This window comes from Neolamprologus multifasciatus, chromosome 11 (genome assembly GCF_963576455.1).
Source record: "Neolamprologus multifasciatus chromosome 11, fNeoMul1.2, whole genome shotgun sequence".
In the NCBI taxonomy this organism is placed as follows: domain Eukaryota; kingdom Metazoa; phylum Chordata; class Actinopteri; order Cichliformes; family Cichlidae; genus Neolamprologus; species Neolamprologus multifasciatus.
In genome coordinates, this window is record NC_140449.1 from 30,266,493 (window position 1) to 30,294,454 (window position 27,962).

The 27,962-nt window shown below is 37.6% G+C and overlaps 1 protein-coding gene and 1 long non-coding RNA gene across 2 annotated transcripts; one reads left to right on the forward strand and one right to left on the reverse strand.

The window, feature by feature from the left end:
• The first annotated feature begins 3,416 nt into the window (after positions 1 to 3,416).
• Positions 3,417 to 16,963, forward strand: tbx20 (T-box transcription factor 20). Its single transcript, XM_085177766.1, has 8 exons — positions 3,417 to 3,931; positions 4,857 to 5,080; positions 5,949 to 6,121; positions 7,197 to 7,305; positions 9,223 to 9,381; positions 10,371 to 10,447; positions 12,589 to 12,701; positions 13,606 to 16,963. The coding sequence occupies exons 1-8, from the start codon at positions 3,802 to 3,804 to the stop codon at positions 13,932 to 13,934; spliced, it is 1,314 nt and encodes a 437-aa protein (XP_085033892.1). The 5' UTR covers positions 3,417 to 3,801; the 3' UTR covers positions 13,935 to 16,963.
• Positions 14,392 to 27,861, reverse strand: LOC146508797 (uncharacterized). Its single transcript, XR_014876903.1, has 3 exons — positions 25,138 to 27,861; positions 15,521 to 15,611; positions 14,392 to 14,505 (listed from the first exon to the last, which is right to left on the reverse strand). It is a non-coding gene; the product is annotated as an uncharacterized LOC146508797 (long non-coding RNA).
• Between the last annotated feature and the right edge of the window lie 101 nt (positions 27,862 to 27,962).

The window sequence follows — 27,962 nt, forward strand, 5'->3', positions numbered from 1 at the left end:
ACTGTGGCTCAAATGTCCCAGGATTCAATTCAATCACAGGGCGATTATTTTTACTCAGTTTCCACTCTGCAGGGAATTGGCTGTCGTTTGTTGCTGACCTTTTCACACGGCGGCCATTTATCCCGAGGAATAATTGTTTAGATGGTTTCATTGTCATATCCCTGAGTGCTTGGGGCTCTCGTTGTGGTGAGATGTCACCTATCCTGTTATCTCCTGCCACTGATACGTCGCAGGAAAGCACCGCAAACACTTGTATTGGGTCAAGGATTTTTTTCTTTCTTATTTTTAAAGAAACCTGTGAAATGACAGTTTTAGTCTTTCCTTGAAAACATTTGTTGAGGTACTTTCAACAGTTTATGACTAAAAGTCACTGAAAAAAGGTGTGTTTTTACACGCAAACATGCAATAAGTATAAAAGTTCCTCATTCCTTTATTGACTCCATGTTACTGTTGTTAATTTGCTCCATGTTTATTTTTATCAGACTGCGAGGAGTCAGTTTAGGAAACCGTCAACTAGATTGAAGACTCATGGTGCAAACCACCAATTTTGTTAAGAATGCAGATACATATGAAGAATTGCATAAACTGAGATAGGATATGAATCAAATCTAGAGCAGCAGGAAGTTGATCCAGATCTGAAAATGTTTTAAAAATAAATGTGTCCATAAACCTTGAAAACAAACAAACCAAAAATATAAACAAAAAGTATTTGTGTTATTTAAGCACAACCCTTTTTCAGTTAAAGTGGCAACAACTCGAGTTGTCTTGAAAGATTACATTAACTCCTTAAGTGTGTTTACCAAAATATGAACAAACATGGACTCCATGTAGATGTGCTTGTTCCTTAAGCTTAATGCCATAATGGTCTTCTTCAGTTTAGGACATTGAAAGTGTCTCTCGTATGTTTATAGGTAATAAGATTTTTAGGGAATATTTAATGTAAAGTTTGGTGAAGATCAGAAAAGATTTAAATACAGAGTTGGAGGGTGTGTGTTAATCTTAAAATGATGTTAAAACTGTGTTAAACATTGATGTAGGTTATATACTTTATAAAGAGTAAATCTTAACAATGCTTTTTCAATCTGGCCCAAGATTTTGAGGCAGGTTTTGGGTCATTTGGCTTTGAATCAGCCACACAGACATTTTTTTTCTGTTTTCTCTGTGACTCATCTTGTATTCAGGCACCAAGTCTAACCACCATCTGTGTCTCACTTCCAGGCCGTCTGCTTCTTTAAGGCTGCACCGGCCCCTCAAAGTGTGAATAATATTCAGTAAGGAGTAACGCTTAAGTGGGAAAGCTTTTAGCACATTATCCACTAGCAATTGCAAGGTAATCTAATTTGCCAGCGCAGGTCTCTTATTAAATATCTGCAGCAGCGGATTTGCATTCAGGAGTCTCCTAATGGGTTTAGCTGTCCGGCAGAGCTCTGGCTCAGTGTTTATGTAAGCCTCCATCTTTGAGAGAGAAGAGAGAGTGACATTGAGGACACACACTCGCACACACACTGAGAGAGGAGAGAAAGAGATACACCTTTAGAAAAAAAAAAATGTAGTCAGCGCTTCAGAAATACGATGCTTTCAGGTGCTCTTCGAAATCTCAGTTTTCCGAGCTCAGCTGTGGCTGCCAGTGGTCTCTGTGATTGGTTGCTAGTGAACCAAGCAGTGCAGATGTTGTGTATCCAGGAAGAAAAAAAAAGAAATTGTCTTGATAAACACTCTCCATTAGGTGACGTCTAGACCGGATTCAGTCCCTATCAAGTTAAAAGCAAGGGAAATAAAAGAAAAAAGATTTATTTAATCTGTCTTGAAAGCTTTCTTCTTTGATATAAAATTGAATGAGTGACTAAGGACAGTAATAAGATGATAACAGTAGGGGATCTAAGCCTGGCAGACCTGCAGTATAGACTACAGGCGGGACTTGTAGACCTGCTGGTGGGCCTCTTAAAAATAATGTGAATTTCCTGTTGTCACGTGAAAACTGTGTGTGTTCAAGATTAGGTGATTACTGGTGTGTGTCATAGAATGGATTAACTCCAGCACTCAGTAAGGTCCCTGTGTGTGTGTGCTTAAGGCTATCTTTGTGCAGACCAGTGTCGTACGTTTTAGACCTTTTTAGAAAAGTGTGGACATTTTGGTTGTTCCATTTTGTAAAGCACCCTCAGAGGGCTGATGGTGGGTTCATTCTTAATTCAGGTTAGAATTAGGATTAAGACTTGGGCATTATGCCAGTGTCAGAAAAGCAGAAGCACCAAAAATGATGGCAGAAATCCATGGACTGGTGCGCCTGGTTAAACTGGAGTTCAGTTCAGAGGACTTTGTCTGGATTTGGAAATGTTAAAAGGTATTACACTGCAGTCAGCCAAAGATATTATTTGCTAATCAAGTAAATAAAAAAAGACTTAAAATAAATTAGACTTAATACATTTTTAAATTTGGCCTAATTTCCACCTAAAATTAAATTTCTCATTCATGTTCACGTTGACTCCTTTTATAAATCATAATAATCTCATTGTTTCAACTTTAACAGCAATAACAACATAATTTGACGCTTTTGTTTTTTTATATATATTTAAACCTCGCTAACTTCTCCAGTTGTAGTTTGGGGCCATATTTAGCATTCTTTTGTTGCTGGATGTGCTAGCTGTTATTCCCATTAAACAACACAGAGCCACAATTATTGAGCTTGAAGTGAGGCTGGGGTCAGCTGTAAGACAATGAAATCATTGTGGAAGATTTTTTTTAAATTACAGAACAAGTATATAACTCAAAAAATTATAACTTCTGGCATGAATAGGTAGTTTCATCTATAAATGAATTGTGAGTGAGTGTGTTCACACACCAGGCAGCACTGCAGGAAGGGGTTAATATATGGAACACCCAGTCATCTCAAAAGGATGGTTAGTATCCAAAATAAAGAGTGACCCAAAAAGGTTTTAACCACTTAAAAAAATTGACTAAAATGCTTCAGTGTTTCTTTCATATCAATTCATAATTGTGACAGGAGCAGATATTGTGTATGTTAAGCTTTCCTCATCATCTCACTTCTGCTATTAATTATCAAATAGCTCCATCTTGGGCAAACATCTCCTGGAAAATCTCTGTTGTTGACATTTTGGGTTTGTGGTTCCCAACATGTGGTCTGGTGGGGGTCCTTGAGAGGGCTCCAAATATAAAGTACATTTCTCTGTTTATTTCTTTCCTTTGTGTTGTGCAATGACAGCAAAGAATTACATTTTCCGAACCATATGTTTGTCGTTTCCTTCTGTCATCACCCGAGTACAGACAGTCATAAAAATCTCACATCAGCCCTCTCCAACCACACTCTCTCTGTATATGGGGTCTTTGGCATGAAAAGGAAACCCTGTCAGGGTATTTAATTGGCTGCCTGGTAGCAGGGTGGCTGTGGGACAGTGGGACTGTGACGTGGAGACAGAGGCAGCGATTGGAGGACAGACTGGAATTATAAGGGGAGGGTGAGCCGGAGTGAAGCGTCCCAAAGAGCAGCCGGCCTCAGATCTGGCACTGCAGGACGCGCACAAGTCTGTGGAGTCAGCCCTCCTCCGCCTTCTCTCACCATGCATCCAGCAAGACTCTCAACTCGGCAGTGACAAGCGTTTCCGAAGTGACAAGTTTTACAGCTGAGTATTTGCGCAGAAAGGCTGAAATCGAGGAGAAACTTTGCGTATTTCCCTGCACACTTTTCTTTACGTCGCTGGCAGTTGGAAGCAGGCGGAGTTAAGCCTTTCTGGGGATTTTTTCCTTATTTAAAGGGGAATATTCTGTTCCAGTCTCTTCACCAACATGGAGTACACTTCATCCCCGAAACCGCAGCTCTCATCCCGGGCAAATGCTTTCTCCATAGCAGCCCTGATGTCCAGCGGGAAGCCCAATAAGGACAAGGAGGCGGAGGAGAACACCATCAAGCCTCTGGGTAAGAGAGGAATTGAGGAATTAAATCAGAAAACTTAAACGGGCTCAACGTGAGTTTAGTTTTGGGGTTACACTTTCGAATTACTTCGAATTGCAGTTAAACATCCAACAATAAAAGCGAGTTTATCAACGAATGGCGTTTGTAACCTCAAAAAATGTGGAACCGTAAAACAAATCAGTCACTATTTTACAAATAACGATGCGTTATAATAAAAGGAAAATGCTGAAGAAACAAATTAAATAAAGATGAACTGTGATAGCATTGAGGTGAGGGTCTGTAAAATGTAAAAGGAAATTCACGAGGATACATAGAGTGACAGTAAACATCCATGCAATTTATTATATACGTTAATCAAAAAGTAACCAATGTGTTCAATGAAAGACTTTTTAATATTTAAATGATTGCAAATAAAAAGGCTCTAAATTCACCCTGCGCATTAATTGTTCCAACATTTAATTTCCCTGTATTTTAAAGAGTGTATATTTTCTTTTTTTAATTCTTTAGATTTTGTTTTGCCAATCGAATCAAAAGACGAGTTGCTTCTCCAAAATATCTTTATTTTTTTTAAAGCAGGCATGTCAGACAAGTATTACACTTTAATTTTCAGATTTTCTGTAAGAACGTAAATTGTGCTTCTTCTCATTAACGACAGACTTGTTCTATAGATCTGATAAGTGTTTATTTTATTTGACCTTATCCATGATAGAAGCCGCTCCAGTAGAAATGAGGTATTATAATAAAAAAGATTTATTACATTTATTATGCTGCAACACAACAGCATAGCAGGATATTTTAGCAGACTGTGGTTACATACTTGCTTTCCCTGTTTAAGACAAAATCTTGCAGTTGTTCCTGATGACATCAAAATCAAATGAGATTAATTATCCCTGTTTCTCCACAAATCCACCTTAATTAAATAAAACAGAGCAATTCGTGGAGAAGTCCTCCTGCAACCAGCAGTCCCTGGCTGACCTGTCCTCCCTGGACGGGCATGGGGACTTCAGCGCGCCCGCCGTGTGCACGGAGCCGCTCATCCCCACCAACCCAGGCATCCCAAGCGAGGAGATGGCGAAGATCTCGTGCAGCCTTGAGACCAAAGAGCTGTGGGACAAATTTCACGAGCTCGGTACTGAGATGATCATCACCAATCTGGAAGGTAAACTACCGCTAATTTTATTTTCATATTTTGCTTTAACCTATTTATTGTCCCATAAATAGGCTATAAATATATCCGTCCACAGAATAAATCAGAAAAATAGACGGGTGAGAGAAAAATAAAAGACGATATTGTGAGAAATACAAATAGAGAAATGAATTATGGTTCATTTTTGTTTGGAACTTCTTTGTGAGCCTTTTGAAAGTTGAAAAAATAAAATTAGGATAAAGCTCCTCTGCAGCTCTGTCTGACTTTTCTTCAGATAGAGCAGCAGGAAGCTGCAGACATCTGATGACTTCCCGCAGGTGCTGTGAAAGGACATTTACACCTTAATCTAATGTTTCACTGACCCAAGAGCCACCTGAAAAACACACCGCAGGTTACTGTAACATAAAGGCAGACACTGCAGCTGGTCGATGTGAACCTTATTCACAAAACAAATAATAACAACAATAATGAGGTATATATATATATATATATTTATATATATATATATATATATATATATATATATATATATATATATATATATATATATATATATGGGTGTAGTTTTAAGGGAAACGTGAGGCAATGTTAAGGACCTGTGAACGAATTCGTGAACTGCATTTAACACATTTACGGGACATTGGTGAGGCGTTACTAGCTTCAAACCCAGCAAATGCAAATTAATAATTCACTATTCAGAGCTGTATTCCTGCACTGAGTATGGCTTGAAAACACAAACTGTTTGTGAATATCCGAAAAAAAAAGTTAACTGTGCATTTACTTTATTTAGTTTTATTATCTTTTTAGCAAGCGCTACATTTAGAAAGACCAGTGCAATAACTCAGCAATTATTTCATTCTGCTCTAACAAAACACCATTAGGAGGATGTTTCCAACCATTCGAGTCTCTTTCTCCGGGGTGGACCAGGACTCCAAGTACATCGTGCTGATGGACATTGTCCCAGTGGACAACAAGCGCTACCGATACGCTTACCACCGCTCCTCCTGGCTGGTAGCCGGCAAGGCCGACCCCCCTCTCCCCGCCAGGTAGGCAGACCTAAACTCCCTCTCTCTCTTTTTAAAATATGTATACCCTTTTTTTTTAAAAAATCCCCTGTGTAGACTTGAATTTGAATATGAAAACGTTCCAAAGACATTTTCAATATTTTGAACGGCTTTCCAAGTTAGATGAAATGACCGTAATTACTTTGGAAGAATGGGTGGATATTCGAAAAACCTGAGCACAATTTACTAATAATTCTGCTCTTTTCTGGCACTTATGAATGTTTTCTACCTGATTTATTTCAGTTGCAATATCAAACTTTATTCTTTATGAAAATATGGACACCGCTGACTCTCTTCTGGTAGGCTGTTGTTTATGTAACCTGACAATCAGTTACATTTTGTCTTACCTTTAACTAAATATAATCAACTTGTAAAAAAGTGGAGAGCAGACTTATATTGATTTGATTCAAGAAAGAGATCATTTGGAGGCCTCTTTTCAGTAACTATTTATTCTTATTTATTTATTTATTTATTTACATAGCTAGCCATTTATTTCAAAGAACCTGGATTTTAGAGCCCATATGAAGATTGTAGTCTTCACTTAAATGCTGTTCAATTAAAAAATGCATTGATGTGTGCTTATTAACGACTTTTCTATAGTTAGCCTGTTAAAACTTTTGAGAATTATATCAAAAAACACTTCTAGTAATGGGAGATTAGGAATTATTAAATCTTACAAAATAAAATAAACACAACATATAATAATACTGAGTAAAAAAAAATAAAATTCTGACAGACGTGTAATGCTGTTTGGCATTAATGACTTTTTGTGGTAGTTTTACAGGTAGGGTAGCTAATTCGATCTCACACCAAGCGGCTGTTGTGAATTTATAAACAGGGCGTGTTAAAGTAGGCCTACTTAACCTCATAATTATAAATACAAATTCTTACAATTATTATTATTATTTTTATTAGTATTACATCACAGTATTTATTGTGATTTCAATTAATTGGTTAGTCGCTAAGCGATTCTTAATTTGCCAGTTCGCCGAACGTTGATTGGATAGGAAACGAACGCCTTTCAGCCAATCAGAGGTGCTGTTCTTTTTCCCCGCAGGTTGTACGTCCACCCAGACTCTCCATTCACCGGCGAGCAGCTGATGAAGCAAATGGTTTCCTTTGAGAAAGTGAAGCTGACGAACAACGAACTGGACCAACACGGACATGTGAGCACCTGATTTTTCTTCTTTCTTTTCTTTCTTCACATCTTTTTGCCTCGAAACAACACATCAAGTATTTATCTAGCATCATGGAGGCTTTAGTGTTTCGAAACCCCGTGAAAATGAGTTAAGCTAGCTTCATTTCAGGGGGAAAAAACCGACTTAAAGCAAATTGTTCTTTTAATCCTCCCTTCACTGACATCATCATGGCAAGGACAAGCAAAGACCAGAACAGTGCCGAAAAAAATAATAATAATAACTGTCATCCATTAATAAGTCAACAGAAGGGCACAGTCTGGGAAACGCGGCAATTATTAGTTTAAAGGGTGTGTGCACTTTCTCAGTCCAAAAATAGCACCTCAATTGAATCTATTGAGGTGGATGTCTCCAAAACAAATATACAATGTGATGAGCACATAAAATTAAAAAGGCTCTACACTCCTTTTATTTATTTTAGTTTTGCCAGATTCTTTCTTCTGCCGAGTAACAGTGGAATGCAGCAGTAAAAATAATGCAGTGTATACATGTAAATACATATCATGCATTTAACAACGTATAATATATACAAAAGAATACATTGCAAGACTATTTAAAATAAAATAAAAAATAACAGTAATATCGCTTCTTACCCCAATAATTCCTCTCATGCTATCATATAAACTGAATGCACACAAATTCCCATTATATACTCATCCGCCATTATTTCTGTAACACTGCAGCTTAAGTCTGATCATTTGAAAGGTCAGCAGCAACGATAAAGACATGAAATTTACTAAAATATCACAAAAATATAATGAAATTATATTTAGAATTTAGAAAGCGATTTAAACATTTTTTTTACTTTATAAACAGAATAATTGCCCACATGAACACACACACACCACCACCAACAACAACAACAACAACAAAAAGTGGTGCAGAAATATAACTTTGTACTCTTAAAGACTTAAGTTATGTGCATAATATTCTATGAAATAAAAAATATTCGGCATAAAATTTTGATTACCTGTAGCAGAAAACTACGTTTTCCAATTTGAAGACATCACTTTCAGGTATAAATGAATTTTTCATCTCTGGGCTTCTTAACTTGAACCTTTTTTGCTGACAATGAATACTTGAGCCAGTTACTGTGAAGCAGTGTTTTCATATTGCATTATACTTTTTATACTTCATTTATTTTAATTTCATTCATAGTAAGGAAATAAAGAGAGAAGCAAGAAAAGAGAAAATATATCATAACATGTAATGTAACGTAATATACATGTAAAAAATTACATCTATAAAACATAAACCACAGTATGACAGGGAGGGGCTAGATTAGAAAGACTCAGCATTTGCATACAAATTCACTTTATTTAGCTTTACACACCCTGTGTTCATAGCCTTTCAAATTGATACTAAATGCTTAAAATTATTATTTTTTTATTTTTTTATGATTTAAATGGCAAAATTATCCTCCATGCAAATTAATCTTTTCTCAAATACATTTGTCAATTCTCATTTTTTCTCATTTTGTGGATCATCTTTGTGGAAATCTTTTAAAATGAGTCACAAATGTCAGTGTAATTTGGTTTTTATATTTGTAACTTTGATGAAATGTTTGGGAACTATTTTATGCTGCACATTAATAGAACGCTTGTGGATTGCCGGGTATATCCAGCGGCCAAAGGGTGTGAATTGGATTGGGTAAAAGTAAACGGAAGTTTGTGTGTTCACACAATGAATAGTCACTGCGACAGTATGACTCCCTGGTATGTTTTAATGGACAATAATAGTGCTTTGTGGTGCAGAGATAGAATACATAATCGAATAGAATATATCTGAACTTGATCTTGATGCACTCTGTTAACTCCAGTGAGCTTTCACATCATCATCATCTACATTTCACTGTAAACTAATTCTTGCTCTTCTTGTCCTCTGCAGATCATCCTCAACTCCATGCACAAATACCAGCCACGGGTCCACATCATAAAAAAGAAGGACCACACTGCCTCGCTGCTCAATCTCAAATCTGAGGAGTTCCGCACCTTCGTCTTCATTGAGACTGTCTTCACAGCTGTCACAGCCTACCAGAACCAGCTGGTGAGTGATTGTTGACTCCTGCAGGCTTAAGGACTCTGCCAAAAATCTGCTGCTGGTTCCCATGAAATTTTTAATTATAAGTATTTGCCACAAGCTCCATTTAAGAGTGGAGCCTTTGATTTGTATCACATGGGCCTTATCAGCACAGCGATTTGTGCTGTCTGAGCAATTTAAGGACTTCTCATCCTTGGAAAGGGTAAAGGTTGAGATTAAAAGTGTACTTTAGACCTAACGAAGATCGAGAGATACCAGGTAAAAGCTCAAGCGTGCATCCACTTCTGCCTTTAAGACAGCATAGTGTAAATAATATATACAGTACAATATATCGAACAACTTTGTTATTTGATTGACACCATATACCGTAATTAAAGCTCATCTTTATTAGTGCCTCATTGGTGGGTGTATGTGTTGGACATATATACAGTTGGTTGTTTCTATACCTATTCAGTTTAAAATTTCATCTGTATAATAGCTTGTCTGCTGTCTTTATCTCCTTCTTTGTGCACCTTGTAAGTTAATCCAGAACAGAATTTCTATAAGAAAATCATGTTTCTTATGATTTTTAATTAGTTGTGAAATTCTCAGTTTTCCCCAATAAAACTAAAACAATTGATCAAAATTTTGTGACCTGCAAACCTTTTGGTGCTGTGCTTGTGGAAATAAATAAATAAATCTGCTCATTTAGAATTTAATTAATTTAATTGTAAAAGTGTCGATGAAATAAGAGCTGAGAAATTGTACTGCTTTTCCTGTGTGTCCCTTTATTTACTGCTTCTTTTGCAGCACAAAGAGGAGACATGCATACAGACATTAAAAAATATAAATAGCTTTAAAACCTGGCTGTGCTTTGGGCTTCTGTGGATGTGGTAGCTGCAGAGAACCAGCGTGAAGAGACATGTTGACTCAAAAAAACAAAAAAAACAATAAAATGAGGTGTCAAACCTGACCTGACTGACTCGTTTCACTCTCCTGCTCCTGTGTTTTCCCAGATAACCAAACTGAAGATTGACAGCAACCCGTTCGCCAAAGGTTTCCGGGACTCCTCGCGGCTGACGGACATGGAGAGGTACATGGGATTCTGGGTCCTGCACTGTTTGTTTACCTCTCTCCCCACCGCTGCGGATAAGATACACGATTAGGGGGGAGTGTTAGATAGCCGGGGTTGCTGCTCATTAGTAAATACAGAAGCTGGAGTGTTTATTTCCCTCTGTTTGTGTCAGTGGAGAACAGATAATCCATGCTCCACATACTGTACTCTGTCATTCTTTCTGTTCTTGCTTTCACATCTTTTATTCTTGTTTTCTTGTGTCTTCATACAAGCCTTTTACTTTTTATTCCCTGTCTTTGCTTTAATTTTCATTCATCCATTTTTTTAAAAAATACTTTATATATTTCTCCCCAGTTTTGTCTTTTTTCTTTTACTTGGTCTCACTACTTTTCTTTATTTTCCCTTTTTGATTCCCCTCAATCCTTTTTCATTGTCCCCTTTTCCTTAAAATTTTCATTTTACTTTTTCTTTTCCAGTTTTTTTCTAGTCTGTGTATTGTATCCTTCTTCTTCCTCGTCTATATTTTTATTTATTAGTTCACATTCTCTTTGCTTACCTTCTTGATCATCCTTCCCTTGTATTTCTTTTTTCTTTCAGACTTCCCTTTCTGTCCTCCCTCTTTACCTTCTTTGTTCTTCATTTCTGTCTGTCTTATCTTAAACAAATTTTAAACACTGAAACTCCCAGCTATCGTCCTCGTTTCTTTCCCCCATCACTTGTGCTTCCCCCCCCCCTTTAGTCCTTTTATCTTGCTTTTTCCTTTTGTTATGTTCTATTTTCATTTCTCTATATTCTGCATGAACAAGAAGAGTTTGTCTGTCCTTTATACACACACACACACACACACACACACACACACACACACACACACACACACACACACACACGTAGAGTTATAAATCACCCCTCCAAAGGATTTTTTTTTTCATGAACGCTGCCAAAACACACACTTCTCGTAATTCCCGATTCCGGCACTACGGCCGAAATCAGCTGACAAAATCAGACCATCTGCCCATTTCCTTCAATCAAATATCCCAAACAGAGACTGTCGAAAAACAGCCAGACAAACACTCCTCCTCCCTCCTTCTTCTCCTCTGTCTTTCTCTTTTTTGAGGGCTGTGAATTAGACCAGATCAATTGATCTTAGGGAGCTGCAGAAATCACATTAGTCTGGAGTCGGCCACTGCACTAAAACACACTGTAATTCAATTGGCTGCAATGACTGATTGAAACCAGCATGCCCCGCCTCTTCCCCTCCTTGTTTGCCTCCCGCATGATGCTGCGTATTGTGGGAGTTCACGGTGGCCCCTCTGCCGGAGGGGCCCGACGCTGATAAAAACACACACATTTGTACTCCTCTGCTGACAGATATTGCACTTTCCTAACCTAATTGGAGGCAAAAGGGCTGCAAGGAGGGGGGCTGCTAATGTGAACGCATGGCTCTCGTGATGCAGACCACTTGCCTGTCCACCCAGCCATGCACACGCACTCGTGAACACTCACTACCCCCCCCCCCCCCCCCCCCCCCCCCCCGCAACAATTTGTGTCACTGTGTTTGAAAAGTGCTGTCTGACAAGACTCAAATGAGCTAATGCACTTTGTTGGATAGTAAACACACACAGGAGACGCACACACAAACCAAAATCTACATGCACAGTCAACACAAACGTTCAAATACACTAAAAGGAAATTCACACTTAGACATGCTGCCAAAAAACATCACGTAAAGAGGAAAAATCCTGTTACTGCACAGAAACAAAGAATGGACCAAAAGGCAGATACTAGAAAATTGCACTGGTATTAAAAATAAATCTGTGACCTGTCAGTTTCAGTGTCACTAACCCCTGATCATTATCACATTAGATTATAGGTGAAAAACCCAACTCATTTTAATTTTTTTTTATTCTGATCTTGATGTTGTATCTGTTTTATGTTGTCAGACATTAATGGATAATTGAAGTTTCTATCAAAACTATTCAACAAAACTACTTTGCAACTATTTTATTAAGCTCCTAATCAAATATTCTAGAAATTATGTTTTACAAAAAAAAGTGACAGAGTTTCTTTTTTGTTAAGTCTGAATCTCATCAAATAAAAAAAATATTTAAAATGACAAAAAGAGATTTATTTTGGGGCTCTCTCTTCGGCTTTTGCTGTAGGGAAAGTGTTGAGAATCTGATCCACAAGCACTCATACGCCCGGTCGCCGATCCGAACCTACGCGGGTGACGAGGAGAACCTGAGCGAGGACGGACACGCCTCACACACCAGAGGTAAACGCTCATAAATGCAGACACCACAGATCCTGTGAAAGCATCATATTTGGTGAAGCTAGTACTCAGTAGATTTCTTTCATTTCCTTTTTTTTTTTTATCTTCCATATAAAATAGAAACTCATCATTCTCTTCATCATTTTCTGCAGTTACAACTTAAGTTAAGGAGGTTTACCATTTAAAAAAATATAGGTGTACTAATATTTGAGGGATAATTACAGTGCCACTGATAACCGAACATGACCTAGTGAGTGTATGTGGGAAGAAAACACTTTAACAGCTACTAATGAACAAACACTTGGAAAGTATATTAGTAACTAAGAACTACAAAATGCATAATATAAATAATATAGAGGCTATTTGTCATATACACAATATATGACAAATATGATATTTTGATATAGTATTTATATGAAGACCTATATCTGTGAGTTTTCTACTAAATGTAAACCTGTTTGTTTGGGGTGTTTGGAGCTTTATAATGTCATGGAGTCAGGAGAGAGGACTTCATTTTAGCTGATGCAACATCCAAAAATAACTGAAAAGAATAAGACTGCAATGTCTTCACAAAGCAGGAATCCAAAAAACAAGCAGCTAAGTAACAAAAAAGGCAGAAAGTAAAACTAGAACAAGAAACTCACCTTTAAAACAAAGCAGGAAGAATCACAATATAAATAACTAATACTGAGACATGAAGACAAACACATAATGAAAGATGCAGGAGAATAAAGTAAATCAGGGAAACTAGAAAGATGGCAAAACAAACTAATACAGCAGATGTAGTACAAAAATCCCAGAGACCATGACAGGAATTTAAAGTTGGTTTAAATCCAGTTTTATTACATTTATGTTTCTGAAATCTATTTGTATCCCAACTGAACTGACATTCATCTGTCTCTTGTAGGCTCAGCGTTCACCGCCTCAGATAACCTCTCCCTGAGTTCCTGGGTCACCACGACTTCAGGTTTCTCAGGTTTTCAGCACCCACAGTCCCTATCGGCCATGGGCACCGGCACCGCTTCCCTGCCCCACCCCATCCAGGGCTCCCTGCCCCCTTACAGCCGACTGGGCATGCCGCTGACACCCACCGCTCTGGCTGGAACCATGCAGGGCAGCGGCCCCTCTTTCCCCTCCTTCCACATGCCACGCTACCACCACTACTTCCAGCAGGGCCCCTATGCTGCCATCCAGGGACTCCGCCATTCCTCCACTGTGATGACACCATTTGTATGACTCCATCTTGGGGAGGAGATGGATGAACCTCGCTCTGACACTCACCCGTGTTTCGGAGCATCAAGCTCTTTCCTCACTCCTCATCCAGTTTGTATCTTTCCCTTCGGTCTTTGTAAATAGTTCACCTACAGTAAGTGAGGTGACGGTCGTGACATAAAGAGGATGAGGTGTACTGACAGCCAATCAAAAAAGGACTGTGGCGCCATCCTTTGGACCTGCGGAAACACCAGCAGATCCTGTGGTTTCTACGAATGCTTAAAAGACACTGTACAAACACTTGTGACCTCAATACAAACTAAAAAATCTAATGCAAGGTGATAACAGGAGCATGTTTGATCTTGGCCCTTCTTGAACAGAAAGTGGATTTTTGACTTATTTAAAGAAACAAGTAGAGAACCCTGTCTTCCCTTAAACAGGCACTAATGGTAGCAGGGGCTCGACCGGCTCTAAAGATGGCAGGCAATTCTGTGGTTCTCCAAAATGACTCACAACTCCACCGGATGGACACCGAGGCTCAGTCTGCGAACATTTCAGCATGTCATGAAGGCGGAGCAGCCATCTCAGGTTTCCTCTGTTTTGGAGAAAACCAGCCATATGTACAGTTGAAAGTTAGAACTTAACACTGTTTCACCCACAGTGTTTCGAAAATAATGTCAAAAAACATGTTAAAATGCATTGTACAAAGGCAAACGTGCTACATTTACTCATAGGAAAATTGTCACTGTGGAGTTAAACAAATAATAGGACGCATGCTGACCGCAGTAGACATACACACTTTGTATGGAAAAATATGAGCCAAAAAAAAATAATGAAAAGGTGGTTTTTGCTTTGTTTAAAGGACCAGTTAATGGAAGCAGCGAAGTTGCTCAAACCACAGATGTATTGAAAGAGCTGGATACCATGCTACTACTGCTGATTTTTTTTTCTTGGTGCCCGTTTAAATCTCTATAGACACCTGAAACTGAAGGTTAATATGATTGCTGTTTGTTTAAATAATGTTTAATCAGTGATCTAGAGGTGATTTGAAAAAGATCCTAGCAAGAAGATCTTTTTGGCATTTTTAGGCAATTTTCCTCATATTTTAGTATTCCTAAAAAAAAATGGCACTCAAGTGTCATTCAGAGGAGTCACACTTTTAATTATGTGTAACTTCAAGACAAAGTACAGTCTAAACTGTTGAGTTACATAATAGTTCACTTGCACCACAGTTGTCATGAAAGGGGAAATTAGCTACAGAGGCCATAAACAGTTTTTGTCACAGGCTGTAAAGCTGTTTAATTTTCCTGTAAAGTTGGGCATTTTAACCTGGGTCAGCACTGACTCACTTTAGCAACAAGCCTCAAGTGGCCATTTAGGGAACTGCAGTTTTTGGCATTTCAATTTATTCCAGTTCTTATAATACGTCCATGGTAAACACATGCAGACCTTTAATCTAAGATTCATCTTTGAATTTAACAGTCCCAACAGCAAACTATCTAGACAGAGGCGGAGATAACCCAAAGCTATCATGGCCTCTTAATCACCACGTTTATCTGTGATAGAAGTGTCATAACGTCGAGTTCTTCAGCATTTCATTTTTTAATTACCTTATCAACTTTACTTTAGCATACAGTGTAGCTCAGTGACTTGTCCTTGACATCTGAAACCAACGATCCAACACGGCGTGCTTGCTCATCTCTGTGGAGTCGAGAAAGTACGCTTGGTTTGATGAAAGTCATTCGGTTTAAGAATGATTTCACACAGACTGATGAATTTCACTATCTTTGCATAGTGACTGGACTCACTTCAATCACTTCAATGACACCTTTTTTAAAATAGCTGTATATTAATTTGCTTAGGTTAGTGAAAGTGGTTGAGTGGCCCTTATAAATCTACTCTGACTGGCCTCTAATGGGCTGAATTGCGACTCATTCACTATAGTCTGTTTTATATCAAAAGGCACATAAAACAGTGTGAAATGTACAGTAGAAATATAAACCCAGACTCCTCCTTGCTTTCAGCCTTTTGGTGATCTGTCTTCATTGGGTGTTACAGAGGCTGAATGTGTGTGTGTGGTGACAAGACACAGCTGGAAATATTGTCTCTTCGGTCTCATTTAAAGCATGCAGAAATGAGGAAGTTGGCTCTCACACTCAGTTACAGTCATTTATTTTAAAAGCTCTGATGACACACAACAAAGTCATTTTAGCCAGTATCTGTGGTCTATAACTGAGTCCTAAAAACTGCAGTTGATGATAAACCATCCAGGCCAATATGCAGACTGACATCAATGTAATCTGAGCCTTTATGCCAGAAAAATCAAATTAGTTTGTACTCAAAAAGTGAAACAATTTACCTTAACAGTTCGATTACTTCAGCCTGTGCTGTGGTACAGACTTTCATTTTAAAGATGAACTCAAAAAATAAAAAGAATAATCCCATCACTACTGATAAAATGTGCGGTATGGATGGAGTTTTTTTGTTTGTTTGTTTTGTGTATTTTGATTAAAGGTTTCCCTTTAACACTTCTCTGCAGTTGCACAGCGATCAGCACAGAGAAAAGATTGAAATTAAGCTGAAAGAGCAACATGAGTTGGTTAAACAAACACTGTAAATGTCCCAGTTTGACTCATAGCATATATTAACATCACATGTAGCCTAACGCAGCAGAACATGGGTGTAAGAGTTGGCAGTACTTGATTTTATCAACTCAGCTGTGTAGTGAGCAAGACGGGGAAATGTACGTGTTGTGGAAATCAAAGTCCTCTTCTGTTGTTCACTGAATGGTGATTTCCATGTTGATGTAAATGTTTAACACCTCCGAGTTGCAATTCACCACTGAAAATGATTTGTTTTCGAAATTGTTTTGTTTTTAATGCCATAATCCAAATACACCCAGTGAGATTGTGTTTTGATGATTTTTAAGTGCAATATATTTATTTTATTCTGCTGTATGGAAATAATGTGTAATGTACTATGCCGCATCTAAAAAAACAAACAAAAAAAGTTATTTGTAAACCATGAGAAATATATATATATCACCACCCAGACACTGAGCGCCTTTTATTGACGTGTTTTCATTTACATCTGCTTGATCAAAATCACAGATACTCAGTAATGGAATGAAATGTTTATGTTTTGTCTTTTCTTTAAAAAATAGATTATAATCAGGTATTTAGAAAGGTTTGTGTAATGCTGAAATAGAGTAAATATAAAAGCAAAAATAAAAGTTCAGTATAAAAAAACAAAACAAATGAAGCTTCATCAGGATTTAAGCTGCTTCAGCCCATCCTGCATCACCACCTAGTGGTCAGTCTGCATCCAAGCCTCACTTAATGCTGATGGTATTTTTTTGCTCTCTGAAACTTTGAAGCTTCATGCACTTTGACAGCTGCACTAATCAAAAACACCACAAGTCCAGATAATACCAAAGAGCTTTGTGGTTTTGGTTATGCAAATGATGAGAATTTTAACATTTTCAAACTAAGGCTGTGAGTTATAACACAGCATTTAACTGCATTCTATTAGTGTTGTGGTTTATCTTTAAATACTGGAAAGGTAATCCATTTCAGTTCAATACAGAACTCTTTACTTTACTGTGACACTGGGCAAACTAATACCAAACTATAAGCCATTTGGTTGATTTTAGGTTTATAAATTGTGTTCATTGTAAAATGAAACCATATCTATGTTGCAGTTTGGAGCATGGAGCAGATCACAGGTGATAGTAGGAACTGATGCCACAGGTTAACCGGAGTGAATCTGAAGCAGCTACATGAAACTGCCATTTATTCAAGTCTCTACATCTGTGCTTCTTCAACTGACCTCCACAAAACTGCAGTGGAGGGGAAGTCGATATTTACAATGGGGGCGGGATTTTTTAATTCAGTGGTGTAACATCAGGCCGCTGCTGCCCTGCTCCGACTGCAGTGTATAGAAAAAATGTGTGCTATAAATGATCTAAGCAGGAGCTAAAAAAAAATCACACTATATCATCTCTTTAAAAAGAAAAGTGTAATTTATTTTTAATAATTCTGTATGTTTATTTATTTATATATATATTGATTACTAGGAAACAAATGAAAGTGGTCACTGCATTAACAGTCTGGGTGTTATACATATCTCAGCTATGTTTAAAAACTACAGTATTTCCTGCTTTTCATAAGCATGGCACCCTGATAAAAACCAGGACATAGCAGTACATAAAAACTTTATCTGGGTGCAGAGGGTTAGAATAAACATGAAGCACAATTAAGATGATACAAACTATAATCAGGACCAGTGTTGGTCAAGTTATTGAAAACAATAATCCAGTTACTTCACTGATCACTTATTTTCAAAAGTAATTAGTTAGTTTATTACTTAGTTACTTTTTAAAACCATGATAAGAAAAACCTGAATACGTAACAAAGCAATAGACCTTTCAGCCCAATTTCTGCACAATCCATCATATAAAATTGAATCAAATTATTTTCAAAAGTAATTAGCTACTTTATTACTTCTATTTATTATGCATAATACAGTTGAACCAAATGAAAAAGTCTCTTTTTAAAAATTGCTTTATGAGTTTTAATCAGGGGCGATTTTAACCCATTTTTGGGGGGTGCTGAAACACCCCCAAAATGAACCAAAGCATCCCCACAGATTTCTTACTCTTTTTTGACAATATTTGCTGTTTGTGTGACACACTACTAAAAATATAAAAAGCATACAGTACTTGGTTGAGACGTAACATTTTAACAACAAAAGTATAGAAATCCCCCCCCCCCCTCCTAAAATGGTTTGTTCCAGCTCACCTCTCCCCTACTCTGACTCTAGCGCTCTAGTGGCTGAGATGCAGCAGAGCGGAGGTGTAAGTGCCTGGCTTAAAACAGGACATATTAGTTGCATTTAACCTTGAGTTACTCTTTATATAGTTAGGTAGTTATCAGACCATGTTTCTTTTTAGCTGAAAAACATTACACCAGGTAACCTGCAGTGTTGAAAACATGTTTTCCGACAATGTTTGCTACCCGTTATCGGGTAGCAAAGGACGATTTTACTACACGAGGACGCTGCTATCCGTCCTCGTGTAGTAAAATCAGCGACATTTGGTCGTCCTGTTGCTCTCATTGAAATTTATACAGCCTATTTAAAATCTAAAACTTAAAATTGTTCTTAGCCTACTGTTGTACCACTGTTTGAAATGGATACTAACTAGCTAACTGACTGAATGCCTATTAACCTTAGAACACCTGTTGTGTGTGTGTGTTTGTGTACAGAGAGACAGCCAGGTTCATAATGGATATAAGAAAGTTTTTTCAAAAAAAGGAGCCACATTCAGGTAAAAGTGTAAAATCAAATGATCCATGAATCAGGAATAATATTGGATCAGTGTTTCAATATTTATCTTTTATTAGATGTTCATGTGGTTATTTGCCTTTTGGTTGAAAGTACACTGAGAGAGGACTTTTTGTTAGTGATCTTAATAGAATTTTTTCATATTAATATCATTTTTCATCTAATTGAATGCAATCTATTTGTGTATGATTGTCAGTCCAAAGAGGGAGAGAGGAAAGAGGGGAACGTGAGGAGAAAGTACAAGGTCAGGAAGAACCAGGTAAGAAAACAGACAGGGAACAGTGACAGGCACAACAGAAACTGTTAAACTTACAAAGAGGAAAAACCTGATTTTACTCATACAATCTGGAAGTTGTGTCCTCCCTATATTAAAGCTGCTATACAGAATCTGCAAAACAAACTGGGTTGAAACATTTTTGACCCTCTTTAACAACATTCCAACATAACATTATCATTGATTGGGGAGATTAAAATTAATGATATATTTTTATGTGGTTCAGCCACAACTCTACTAAAACCTCAGCCAGTAATAGGTAGGCCAGCTTTTGGACCGTCCAGTTGTCTGTATGACTGCCGCAGTACGTACATCACATTTGCACAGTATCAGAAAGAGCCAAACAGCCCTGGTGGAGTGAGGAGCTGTAAAGAGAAGCAGATGCTCTGTTTCTATTCTAAAAATGTTTTAAGCTTGTTTCAAAGATTCTGTACAGCCGCTTTAAATGTTTTCCAAAAGCACACATACAATTATCAGTGTTTCTCAAACTTTTTACAGCTCTCCTAAGTACCACTATGAAAGCATGAAACTCATAAATCACAAAATTAGTATTATTAAATTAGTATAATTAGCATCTGCAGTAAAGATTTTTTCATACATTGTATACATTCTACCACAGGCAAAGTTACCTCCATTTTTATAGTTTTTTAAAATTAATATTTCGTAATAATTTATTTGTAATAATTTATGCTGTTTTGGGAGTGTTTTTGTATGTATCCAAAAAATGCACTCAGTTTACTTTTTACTCACTATGAGCATCATTCATTATTCTCCCCCAGTAATTAAGGTTAGGATATGTATTGTTTTATTCCAATCCATTCTTCTTTTGCAGCATTTAATAACCTTTATCAGATTTGATGGTTTTGTTACAGACTTTTCAAAAGAAGTGTTTTGCTTTTCTTTCACAAATATGGGGATTAAATTGTGTTAAAATGTACAAAACAGTGATGTCATGTTTTGTGACGAGGACCCAGGCACAGAGAGACTTGATGAATTTAAGAATCTTATGATTTAATAAAGAAATTTGCAGACTTACACAGAGATGGTAAAATTATGATGACTGATAGCGGAGACAAAGATAACAGACGATGAGGACAGGGAGGAACAGGGGTTTAAATGCACCAAGGAGACATTCAGAGACAACTTGGGACAACTGGAGACATTTAAGGATGCAGGGACTGACAGAGATGGGGAAGAAGTCTCATCGTGACGTGCAAAGTTTATTTTGCCTGGCTGGGCAGCTCTCTGGATGCTCAGCACCCCCAAAGCTCTGATCCTATCGCCCCTGGTTTTAATCTTTTAACTTTATGCACATTGCATCAAGCAAAAAATAAAATACATGCAACAGTCTTTGACTTGAAGAAATTTGTTAAACATTTAAACCTATTTTCTGCATATTCCAGCATATAAAATAAAATGATGTTTTGTGTTTACATTCACTCTTTTTAATAGAGGCAAGTCAAACACAGCAAAAAATAAATAAAATCAAACATTCAGCGCCAGTAAGTCCTGCCTCTCTTAAATCTACTGTCACCTGTTTAGCAGGAGTGGGGCCGGTGGAGGTTTGCCCAGGGCTGCAGCGGTCATGTCAGTGGGGGGATCTGGGGGTTTCTCTGTGAAGTTCACATTCCTTTGGCAGCGTGCTAGGTGCTTGCTCAGATTTTAAGTTTAATTTTCCGCTGTAGAAAGAAGTTTTCTTCCCATGCAGGGTGTACAGCGGACACTGATGTTTTTCTCACTTTTTAAAGAATCAAACTCAAAGGAATGTCAGTACGTGCACGCTTTAAATGCTGCATGGTCGTACTCTCTCCCGCACTCCATATTATCCATTGTTGATCTGCACGTCTGTTGCTGCCACAGACTTTGCACGCTCCTACGTCATTGTGATGAGACACTCTCACAAACAAAATTACGGTTTAGAAACGCAGTAATGCAGTGTGCTTACGGGAAAGTAACAGTAATCTAATTACTTTTTTTGCAGTAGTAATCCCTTACTTTACTCATTACTGAAAAAAAGTAATCGAATTAGCGTTGCTGCCCATCTCTAATTAGTACGAACTTAAAATCCTCCAGACTGCCTGCAGCAGAGTTTATTCTTACTTGTGATGTTTTACTTCCATGAAATCAGCCTTTTAAATTCATAATAAATACAAACACTAAACATAAAAAGAAAAAGCAGCAAAATGTGTGCTTTATGCCATTCTGGAGCTTCTTTCACTGCATTTGGACTTGATTGGACTTTCAACAAGTGTCCAAGGCGACTATGACAGTTAGCCATCATGAACAAAACAAGGAAATTACTACCATTGTTAAATCAATGTACACGTGTCCTTTTCCTGATAAGACACACTGAAAACTGACATAAGGGTGGCATTTTGGTTTCTATTATTGTTAATAGAAATATTATGCAGCAATTGGGTAACCATGTATTTAAAATATCTTGAGAAAATTATTTAAGGTTTTACCAAAACTGCGACCTAATTAACAGCTGATCTAAAGATAATAGGGTGCAACGGATGTTCATACTTATTCTAAACGTTAAAATAAATAATTCAGATACCTGAAGCCAAGAAATTTTAGTTGTTAAATTTTAATTATTATCTATTAAAACATCTAAATGCTTTAAAATATATATATCTTCTTCATCACACTATGTTTAAACACTTCACCACTAGCAACAAAGAAATATCCGATGTAAATATCAGCCAACAAAGCCGATATTGGTACCGACATCAATATCAAATTTAATTTTAAACAGTTAAGAGGAGGTTAAGGTTGCCACAGACCAGAACACAAACATCCACTCAAGAAGTCGTTCAATTAGCTTACTGTAGTGAATCGACTTTTGCAACACCTGTGAGGTGTTGTGCTCTGAAGGTCAGTTTAAATCAAAGAATTGCAACTTCATGCATTTATGTTTTTTTAAGGAGACAAACTTTATGGCAGTGCTTGAGGTAAATGCCTTAATGTGTAAAAAAAAAAAGTCATTTCATTTCTAGAATACATTAAAATAAACAAGCGAGAAATGAAATAATCTCAAAATCGACATCTTTTAATGCAATCTAGAACGTTAAAAAAAGAAAACAATGTGTGCACTGATGACTCCGTTGCACACTTGCACATAAAAACACAAGCAGAAAAAGTCTTCTATCACCAGACGCATCACCCGCCACCGCAGACGAACTGACGGATCGATGGCTGGACGTTAGTCACTGTTTCACCAGGAAGAAGGCCCTACTTCTGCCTTGATAAGAATCGGTTACATCCTTTGAAAATAAATAAATAAACAAATAAATAACATCCAGCGTGGCTTTGATTGGATTAAAGGGAGAAGGGAAGGGCAAGACAAGCCACCATGAGGTATGGCCCAACAAATTGGAGCTAACAGTCGGGCCAGAGAGTCCATTTTGGGGCATAATTTACACAGTGAGGAGCATGAGCTGAATCTAATGTCATTTCCATCAATTTTGCATTTTGGACCCCTTTTTTTGCCTCCCTCTGGCTTTTAGCGGTCATTTGAATCATCTGGCAGAGGACAGTCGGCGAGCATTACAATGTCGGAGACGACATTTAGCAGCAGAGTGAGAGGTGGTTCTTTATGGTGTGGTGACTGGCTGCAGCACAGCAGTGCGTATCCACGGCTGCACCATCTCACAAATGGCTAACAATATGCTAATAGGTTAAGAGTACTGAATTGCTCCAGACAAGACACTTAATGGATGCTTTATCTGCAGGTCAGGAGTCTCATCAGCTGCAATCTCTCCTGCCAAGACGTGCCAAGTCAAATTTAGCGATAAAGTGCTTTTAACAAACAGGCCGCAAAGTGCTTCAGGCAGGACAAAGGACACAAACACACGGGAGAGTTTGTGGTGAAATGTGAAACCTGTTGGCAAACAATGGAAAATTGTTTTAGAGGAAATACACCTTGAAAGCAAAGTTGTCCGAGGACAGACGGATACGACAGGAATTCCTGATAAAGTACAGTCTAATTTCACTTCCTGCCTACAAATGCTTGGATTTCTACTCAAGAGCAGATGATTTTGCCAAAAGGTTTCCCAAATGTAGTCTGACATTGACGCTGCTGCAGTGGTTTCCAGATTTCTTCTGATATATTAGTTTTAGTAATGCCATTACGAGATGAGAAAAGTAAGTACAGTACCTGACTTCTTCCGTATGCTTCACCACATTTTATACCATTACATTACCCCGACAGCTATGTTTACATGGGCGATTGTGACTTTGAAGCGTAGCATTGCTTTGAATATGATTTGACTATATAAAGAACAATAAAAAGACCTACTTCTTATAGATAGGTCGTTTTATTGTTCTTCACTAGAGGGTAAAAAAATATATAAAAAAAATGATTTTAGTTATCATTTAGACATCCATTAATAGAATTATTAACTTTTATGCACATAAGTCAAAATTGCCCCCATTTTAGCTCTGCTTTGGTCTCCACCAGCTTCTTTTCAGTGAAGGAGGTGCTTTCCCTGAAAGCAGATTCAAATTATTTTGGAACACAAACTGAGAAAACGAAAAGCATCAACAGTAAAGAGCAGAGCAGTGATAATTCCCACTTGTTACCAGAGATGGGCAGTAACACGTTAATAGTAACACGTTACTGTAATCTGATTACTTTTTTCAGATAACTAGTAAAGTAAGGGATTACTATTGCAAAAAAAATAATTAGATTACTGTTACTTTCCCGTAAGTACGCTGCATTACTGTGTTATTAAACCGTGATTTTGCTTGTGAGAGTGTCTCATGACAATGACGTACGAGCGTATAATGTCTATGGCAGCAACAGACGTAATACCTAGCACGCTGCCAAAGGTGAAATTCACAGAGGAACCCCCAGATCCCCACACTGACATGACCGCTGCAGCACCAGGCAAACCTCCACCGGGCCCACTCCTGCTAAACAGGTGACAGTAGATTTAAGAGAGACAGAACTTACTGACGCTGAGTCTTTGATTTTCTTTATCTTTTGCTGTGTTTTACTTGCATCTATTTGAAAGAGTGAATGCAAACACAAAACATTATTTTATTTTATATGGTGGAATAAGCAGAAAATAGGTTTGAATGTTAAATACATTTCTTCAAGACAAAGACAGTAACATATAATTTAATTTTTGCTTGATGCAGTGTGCATGAAGTTAAAAGATTAAAACTCATAAAACAATTTTTAAAGAGAGACTTTTTCATTTGATTCAATTGTATTATGCATAATAAATAGAAGTAATAAAGTAGTTAATTACTTTTGAAAATAAGTAATCAGTGAAATAACAGGATTACTTTCTTGGAGAAGTAATCAGTAATTAGTAACTAATTGCTATTTTTCAAGTAACTTGACCAGCACTGCTTGTTACTACATGCAACACGGTAACGTCACAAGCAGCCATTTCATCTTTTGCTAATACAGCACCCCCTGTCGTGTAGATTTGTTGTGAAATACGTGGCTCACAAACCCAAACCAAGTTCTGTATCATAAAAATGCAGCTCTCAAAATGACAGTCAGCTTATAACTTACTCCCTTTTAACTGTTTTAACCTGACCCAGCACTGGGCAGTGTGATGGCAGTGCACTTTATTTACAGTCTGCTTTACTTACGGTGCTTTTCAGCTCCTCACCGCCAGCTCAGCGTTGCTTGCCTGCAGCTGTTGCTGCTACTCCTTCTCTTCCTCGGGCCCCAGCATGCTACTAAAATAGGAGAGACATGATGGAATTGATGAAGGTCAGCTGTGACATCCAGCCTCCCCTAGCACTGCCCCTGAACCCACTGCTCCACCCTTCGCCTGCAGCTCAACCACAAAACACACCCCACCACACAACTGTTCACATTTACATCAAAATGATACACAATAGCCAGAAATCGGGTGAACTTGAAAGAAAAACACAAACAAGTACAAATAAATTGGATTAGAAAAAAAATATCTAAAAAAATTATTTATATAAAATTTATATAAAAAATGTATGTATTGAAACTCATTAGTGTTGTGCAATACTGCAAACTTCAGTACTGATCTGATATCAAGTAAATACATGGGCAGTATTGCCTGTACTTCTCACTTATGAAGCCAGCTTATGAAGAGAGCAGTCTGTTTTGCCTTTTGAGATGAATTCTCATCAATTTGCACATTTGGAACATGTTTGAGGTACTTTTTTCATTTCTAAACAAAGCTAATAATGAATCCAAAAAAATCACTGGGCTTTAAACTGAACTAAGAGGATAGAAATAAAGTTTTGATCCTATTATTACGGTGGCCCTGAGAGGCCAAATGGACTGCGACTTAAGAAAACACCGGCAAGAAAAATGATGCAAAAGCACACAAAACACAACGGAAATAGGAAAAAAAAAAAAAGAAATTGGAAAAAAACAATTTCCAAAAGCACAAGGGAAGTGTTTCTGGGGAGACAATACCGACGGACCAGTTGCAGGAACCAAACTATGCTAAGAATTGCGCAGGGAGACACTTAAAAGAAGTGGAGGATCTATCGGTTTTGTGAGAAAAGAAAAGATGAGAGGTAAGTGTGTTAGCCTGACTATTAGTCTAAAACTCTGTCCTAAGTATTATATGAATCATGATAAAACACACCTACCATTTTTTCAGTTCTGCAACTGGTCCGTCGGGTTATTGTGTCCCCAGAAACACTTCCCTTGTGTTTTTTCCTATTTCCGTTTTCTATTTTCCTATTTCTGTCGTCGGTTTTTCCTATTTCCGTTGCAGTCCGTTTGGCCTCTCAGGGCCACCGTATATTATGCTAGTACCGTCCAATATCAATATCAGCGTTGGTATCGATACTGTCGATATCTGGCTCAATCCATCCACCTCTATCTCGCATTTACACAAAGAATGTTAACCTTGTGCAAATAAATCCATGAGAAGAGACTGATGGCTCTAAACTGACTGCTGACTGTAGGTGTGAATGTGAGAGGATGTGGTTGCCTGTGTACATCTCCAGTGTGTACCCTGACTTTAGCCCTGTGTGATCTGGGATAGGCTCCATCACCCCGAAACTCGGTTAAGAAAACAGAAATGTGGAATTCAGCATTAAACCAAGGAATGTAAAATCAGGCAGAAGTAAAGACAAAATGGGAGACAAAATATCTCAAAGTCTCAAGGGATAGATATTAAGCTAATAAGTCATCTCGCTTCCCTATTCCTTGGGGAACTTCTCATTGCCTGCTCCTCCTGAACAGAAGTTCTGAACAGCAGGTGGGCGGGGCTTTTGTTCTCACATTCAGAGCTGTGTACCCAAGATGACCATATAAGAGATCTCTGGTCTCCTCTACAAAACCAATAGTAGAAAAAACTTTACTTATTACTCCACTAAACTCATTACTTAACATGATCATGTTTACTTTGAACATCAACCCCTGCAACAGAAAAATATTTAAAAAAAAAAAGTTTCTGTCATATATGGTCTATCTATTGTAAAGTTGTAATAATGACTTTGTCCTGTGCTCTTGGTTGGGTCTCTCTTGAAAAAGGTTTTAATCTCAGGCAGACTTCTATTTGGTTAAATTAAAGGAAAATTGAATTATACTCAGTATGGGACCCTCCTTGATCAGTACAGTGAAACTCAAATTTGAGCTCTAAGCATATGCAAAAACAAAGGTTTTTTTTTTCCTGATGTAGATGCACTTATGTTGGGCACCAATTGAATCACAAGATAATCACGTAAATCACAACATATCCTGTATGCACAGTGCTTCTGACAGTCGACAGCAGCACAATTACACTGGCCAAAAGACACAAAGTTTTACTTGCATTAATGGACACACCCAAAGAAATCCACTTAACATGTAATATAATTACAATGAAACCCATATATGCTAGCCTACCACACATATACTGTATATTAGTATCGACAGATATGCTTTACATGAAATTAAACTATTTTAGTGGTCTTACAAGCACAGCAGGCAACATTAGCTAAAGGCAGGGCGGCATCAAGAAGTGTCTGACCATAAACTAGCAAAACGTTCATAAATAATGACTATCATTTTTTATTTATTTTTGTATAATGATGGCTGATATGGCATAAGTATTGGTGTAATATTGATTGGCTCTAAATAAAAAGTTACCTCTGGCAACTGCCTGAGGCTAAAGTCTGAAGTTTCAAATTTAATATATACTCACCAGATGCTTTATTAGGTACGATTGCTGTTACAGGGTTGGAACCCCTTTTTCCTTTAGAGTTGCCTTAATGTCTTTGTGGCAAGATTCAACATGCTGCTTAAAAAATTCATGAGAGATTCTTTTGATAGATAATGACATGATAACATCAAACATTTCCATGATGTGAATCTGCCTTTCCACCACATCTCAAAGGTGCTCTATTGGACTGAGATCTGGAGACTACGGAGGCCATTTGAGTAGAGTGACCTTACTGTCATGTTCATGATGATCTGAGCCTTGTGACATTATCCT